At 33.4% G+C, this 6,777-nt stretch overlaps 1 protein-coding gene across 1 annotated transcript in view; it reads left to right on the top strand.

Annotated features, from left to right (window-relative positions):
* The first annotated feature begins 962 nt into the window (after positions 1–962).
* The window catches only part of PLS1 (plastin 1), a 30,658-nt gene continuing 24,843 nt past the window's right edge, over positions 963–6,777 (top strand). Inside the window, exons 1-2 of the mRNA XM_070944988.1 lie at positions 963–1,032; positions 3,707–3,870. Coding sequence (XP_070801089.1) covers positions 963–1,032; positions 3,707–3,870 — 234 coding nt within the window. The remainder of the gene's footprint in view (positions 1,033–3,706; positions 3,871–6,777) is intronic.

The following is a 6,777-nucleotide window of genomic DNA, read 5'->3' as shown; positions in this document are numbered from 1 at the left end:
GCATCCTGCAGAGTTTCAAAGGCATAATAAGTACTTTGAATTTCAGCTGGAAGCTTCTGGTAGCCAATGCATAATGTAGATATTATTCTGAGTGGTGGGGTTTTCCCACCAGAAATCTTGCTTTTGCATCTTTGTGCAGTGATCAAGTTATCTCCGGGGTAGCGGCATGTAGAATGTGTTACAGTAATCCAAATATATAGTGATCAAGATATGAGTTGCTGTTCACATTGTTTAGACAGTATTAGCATAAGTAATATATTTAAAAAATATACATCCCACTTGTAATTCATATGATTTTAATAGCAGCTTATATGTAAACACAGCTTTAAAAACTCTCACTAAAAGTACATGCAAGTACATACATAGCATCTAACAGCAAGAGACAAGCAATACAAATTTTAAAAATCTCAGATAAAAATTCAAGCAGCAACATAATATTAACATTTGTTTGTCTTCTATTCTTTCTTAGGCTTGTTGATCATCTTTATTCTATTATTTTTTATTTTTTCCTCCCAAAAATATTGAATAACATTCTCAATTACTCAGAATTGTTGGGATGCACAAAATACTTTAGCTTCCTGCTTTAGGTATTAGCCCACAAATATTGGGCTGCAATCCCATAATTTCTAGTCATTATGAAGCTGCATTGATACCACTGAAGATTTTCCTTTTGATGCAGGTGGAAGCAGAATCTTTTGTCTTCTGTCAGCATAATTTAATAAGCCCAATTGTTATTGATATAACTGTATTTGTCTGGTAAGAAATAAAAAATCCAAAATCTGTAACTTTTGCATAATGTGAAACTTATACTTAGAAAAAAAAAACGTATACCTAATGCTCAGAATAGTATAAATTCTGATGGATCACAAAAATATTTCAATTAATTGAATATGTCTTTCCTTATTGTACTTTGTAAATATGTCTTGTTGATTATTTACAGACATAAAAAATTGGCAATCAAGATGGAAAATAACATAACAACAATTTCTCGAGAAGAACTGGAAGAACTAAAAGAAGCATTCAGTAAAATAGGTAAGTTTGCTGAAGTTTCCCAAGATTTAGTTGACCCTTGTTGAGGATATAAGAAGATTAAAAATTGATCACATCTACTACTTTTCATTTCATAACCCTATCCCTTTCAAATATTATATTAAGATATCTGCCATGATAATTTAATAATAGATTCTATGTATAATAACGATATTAATAATATTTCACATGTGAGTTCCCGTGACACAGTGTTTCTCAACCGTGGAACTTTAGGATATGTGGACCAACTCCCACAATTTCCCAGCCACATGAAATGCTATACTGTCATAAGTTAGCTATAATTACATAAACCCTGCTGATCCCCAATATTCACTATCATATCATGAGAATATTGGAAGAAAATCCTGGGTTCGAAGTTCAGCTAGGTCACAAACATGCTGGGCAACTGCTTGAAAATTAGGGTAGTTTTATTTGACTACATTTCATGGAGTACAACAATCAAAAGTAGGATATGAAGTTAAAATGCTGAGCATGGTAGTACTTCTAGCAGTAATGGACTTTGATCATGGAATATGTACTTCAATGTGAAGTATGTTAGATGTCTAAATTGAGATGTTCCTACCCCAGGGACATGTTGTTTCTTGTTCTGTGGGGTGCGTAGATCTGTTCCTAGGTGTGAAATTTTATGATGGGTGCAGTATTGTAATAAAGATTTCCCTTATCTTGAGGGAATTGTATTTATTTGCCAGTGCACACTGTCTTCCCGAAGAGACCTATTAATTAATTGCAGTCCAAATGTTAATGCAAGTGGGAAAGTTCAAGGGATTTCATTGTATCTTTCATTTGTGGCTACTGGTAGATCAGAGGTGTTTTATGAATGGCTAGCACAGATATCATGAAGGTTTTTATCTTCCAACAAGAAAATTATGCAGATTGGGAACAATGAAATCTGAACAATTGCATTAATGCAAAGGCACATTTCCTTGATATATTTTGCCTGAAATAACCTTATACTCTAATTTGAGAGCTATTTATAAGTCCTTAAAATATATATAATTAGGCTTCATTGCCTCTTGTAGTGGTATTAAAAGGTATACCCTATACTTCATTAAGTTGCCTAGAATATTAAAAAGCTGATGTCTGGCAATCCAAATAAACTGATTACTCTGTAGCATCCTTCCCTTGCTTCATACATAATCTTCATATATAAGAATAGTCAGATTGCCATGAAAGAAGCAAATCTGTATTGCCTCAAAACTGGGTCTTGGCTTTGCTTGTTGGGAATGCAGTGATTACTCTATTTCTTTATTAGTTTAATGAAGAAACTGGAACACTTCAGTCATTAGAGGTGAGTTTTTCCATCATACTCTGAAATCTATATTTTAGTGAAATAAAGCAATATTCTTCTCTTTCTGCAAACAACTGCTGTACAATCTGAGATTTGTGCTTTACTCTGTTTGTTCCATGATACTATGGGGCCTGGGAAACTCAACTAATTATCTATGGTGTCATCTCTGGCTTCAGAGGAAGGTTATGAAGAGAGACGGGAGATTTTACATTGATAGGGACTTGTAAGATGACTAGTGAGAAATGAATTGGCATATAATAGACTGAATACAGAAGCAAGGTAAAATTGCTTTGGCAAAAAATAAATATGAGACAGATATAAAGGAAAAGAAATTGAGAACAAGGAGTCCAACCAATTATACTATACGGAATATTTCTACACTAATACACAAAATATGGGTTAAACAAACAAGATGAGCTAGAAGTAATGAGGCATAAAGGCATAATAAAAGATTATATAACATAGTAAGACGAATCCCACCGGTGGAGCATTGGATTTGATAGGAAAACTTTATTTCAGAGGAACAGGCAACACATTATATACCAAAAATGAACTTACCTACACAGAGATCTATTGGATTGAAAATAGCACAAGTGTTATTTGAAATGGCATGTTGAAATGGCAAACTAACAGAAGTGCTATGTTTCTTGGGGTATGATACAGATCGCCAAATCAGTTATTAGAGGTACATGATGATTTTATAAAACAGATAATTGAAGCTTTAAAAAATCATGAAGTAATTGTAATGATACATCCAGATACGAGTTGAAAGACTAAGTTTGTCAAACATAAAATGTCTGAAATTTTTTTTTCTATGATGATGATAATTTTCTCTTTCCAAAGACAAAATTGGGTGGACAATAGGCCACTTTATTACCTTAAATTTGTCTCTTACTAAAGATGCTAAATAAAGGTAAGTTTGGATACAGTGGCTACATTGTTAGAGTTTTTGATTTAACAAGCACTTGAAAAAATATCAACTTTAATAATGGTTTTTAAAATGCCCAATAATAATACAGTAAACTAATGGAAATGATAAAAAGATAATATGAAAATAAAATCTTAAAAGATACTATAATTGACTGAAACACCTTGAAAAGAAAATTAAGGGCAGTGCAATATCAGAAAATGCTAACAAGAAAGAAAACTAGCAGACATCTGAAGATTCAATGTTGTTAAATAGATTACAAAGGAGCTGACTAAAGGGTGTTAACAAAGAAAGTTAACACAACTTCATATCAAAACCAGGAATAAATCAGAAACACAAAGATATCAAGAAGGTAATAACAAAAGAATAAAAATGTATTATTTTAAAACAGCAATTGAAATATCAATAGTAACAAAGCAGTTTTGTTTTGCAATTTATAGACATTGATAATAGTGGATATGTCAGTGATTATGAACTTCAAGATCTTTTCAAAGAAGCAAGTCTTCCATTACCTGGCTATAAAGTTCGTGAAATTGTGGAAAAAATTATAGCCGTGACAGATAGCAACAAGGATGGCAAAATCAATTTTGAAGAATTTGTATCGGTAAGTAAACTAATTATCTTAGGCTATATGTTTATCTGAATATAACTGGATTAGAATGAATTTATTATATATGAAACAAAAGGTTATTAAAAGATATTTTAAAATTCATGCTACAAACTACATTGCTCAATAGTGTACAATATTCCTAAAATGTACCCTATGCAGTCAAGACATAAAAACAACATAACAAGTCTGTCATGTTAGTTGAGAAATGGTTATATGATATAGCAATAGTAGATAAACGTACTATGTGGTTTACAATGTTAGCATATTGCCCCCAACAATCCGGGACCTCATTTTACCAACCTCGGAAAAATGGAAGGCTGAGTCAAGCTTGAGCCGATCCTGTTAGTGGGCACAGTTAGCCTGCAATCCAATGCACCAATACAGCTCAAATATATGATATCCTGTTTTGTAACTTTCACAGTATTTATTTAAATTTATTAGCCAGCCAACTTTAGCAGTACAGTGACAGCTTTTGAACAATAGCTCTCAAAATAATAATTAAAAAAAATCATTTTTGAAAATGGGTGTAAGACCTTTTTAATAGCTATACCTTACAAAATGTGCTCTTGTCCTTGCAGTTGTTGATTTCAGGGCAGCACATGGATCTTCACATCATTTGCTTCAGGAACTATAAATTAGTCTGTATATCAATTATAACAGGTTATGAAATGATGGCTGTTAAATTTAGTGCAACAATTATCAAATCCTCTTTTGATTTTGCCCAGGAAAGTGATAGACTATTGATAGGCACCCCTGGTGCAATTTTAAAACATTTTTGGCTTTTGGCTGCCCTCCACTGTATGACCAAGATAGGCCACTGTATTCCATCGTCGCCTACCTTAAACTTTTTTCTCTGTTTAGTTTCTGAAATGAAACTCTTTTAAATGTTTTTGGAGTATGCCTTTCTTTTACCTAAACAATTTTTATAGTAATGTCTTCATATAATTCTATAAGATTAAAACTAATCTTAATTACCTGAGACAATTTTGCATCTTGTTGCTCTAGTTCTACTGTACTTGAAAGGAGCTCAATGTATGCAATACATCATTCATATTTTATTTATTTTTTAAATTCCATTTAAAACATGAAGGAAGTGCGTGAAGCTATTTTGCTGAAATAGCTGAAGACTTTTACACATTTCTGATGAAATTTATCTTTAATATGAATAAGCAAATTGTCAAGAATGGATTAAGTACACCTCCCCCTCCCCCCATTTTAGAATGACCTGGAGTTTTGAAGGCTTGAAAACACATGACCAAGGTGTTAATATATTTTCTCTGTGCCTGGGATTGTTCAGGCTGTACTTCCTATTTCCACTTATACTTGTCTTGGATTATTAAACATCCTGGATTTGCTAGGGCAGTCCAAGTTTTGGAGAATTATGTCGTATGCATTAGGCCTAAAAATCATGTCTAAGCATTATGCATGTCCCATAACATCAGAAAATGTCACAATTTTAAAGAACCTGTTCTAGGTGATAAATAGCAGCAGATGTAAGTTCTGAGAATAATGTAAGAAACAACTTTTGCATTCACTACTCATTACACCTATGCAAATATTTGATTGACTAACAGCAATATGGAAAGCATATACAAATGGCAAAAGACAGATTGTCACTTTTACTGTGTTTTTGAAGTTCCGTAAAGACATGGCACCACATTTAAAGTTGATAATAATTATTAAGTGTTGCCTTAATAATTTGAAGATGTTCACTGTTTATCAGAGACTGGGATTTACATGTGTATTGTTTAATTCTTGTTTGTAAAGTATTTTCAAAATATGTTTGGAAATTATTGCAGAAATGTTTTAAATAAACAATATAACCTTAGCTTGTGCCTTAAATTAGGTAGGGAGGACAACCAGCAGACAACTAGCAGCACTGCAAATTATGTCCATATTAGAAACAAGTACAGCTGTTACAAAAATATGCAGGATACTTTCACTTATAATTATATATTGACATCCTAAAATAAAACTCTAAATAAAAATTAAATAGATGTGACAAAAAAAACACCTTAATAAAACACCTTAATTAAAAACAATTATGATATACATGCCCTAAGATTCTGGAAGGAGATACAAACCTTAACAGGTAGCTTTCTTGTTTTGTATTTCTTATTCAGTTTAGGGGCTGGATTAGAACCTCTTGATTTTTTTATTGGTATAAATGAAAAAGTATATTCCTGATAGCTGTATCCAAGATTTTTAATGTATTATTATTATATAAAAATATTTTTAATTCTCTTATAGTCTAAAAAGATCAAATATGAAGGGATTCAATAATAAAGAATTGGTTCGCAATTATAAATCTTCTTGGTTTGTCCCTTTTGTCTCTCCCACTTCCCACAAATAATTGATTTGCTTTATTATATAACTTTAATGCTTCAGTTAGGTGGAACAATTATGAAAATGTGCTAAAAAAGAACAGGAAGAAGAAAGTTAGCAATTTTACTATTGTTTTGACATGGCTGCTCTTTGATTATTTTCTATTCTGTTTGATGTTAATCATCTGAATCAGAATATAGCTGGAAGGGATCTTCTAGTCCAATCCCCTGCTGAAGCAGGAGACCCTATACCAGTATGGCTAACCTTTTCCAGACTGAGTGCCTAAAGTGTGTGTGTGAATGTGCGTGCGCGCCTGAACCCCCCAAATTTAATGTGCATGCATGTGTCCCACCCCCGCACATGCACCTCCTGAATGTGCCCTGTCCCCACGCATGCCCCCACGCCTCTGCAAATGCACATGTCCCCGCACATGTCCCCGCACATGCACAGCCGAGATCCGAAGACCAGCTGGCTAGTGGGAGGCACACGTGCATGCAGTGCGGAGCTGAACTGGGGCAACAGCTCGCATGCCATCAGAGAGAGCACTGCGTGCCACCTCTGGCACGCGTGCCACAG

This window comes from Pituophis catenifer, unplaced genomic scaffold, assembly GCF_029215685.1.
Source record: "Pituophis catenifer annectens isolate HBS135680 unplaced genomic scaffold, rPitCat1.0.hap2 SCAF_6, whole genome shotgun sequence".
Taxonomy (NCBI): Eukaryota; Metazoa; Chordata; class Lepidosauria; order Squamata; family Colubridae; genus Pituophis; species Pituophis catenifer.
The sequence above is the reverse complement of the archived record's forward strand: the minus strand, read 5'-3'. Positions and strand labels throughout refer to the sequence as shown.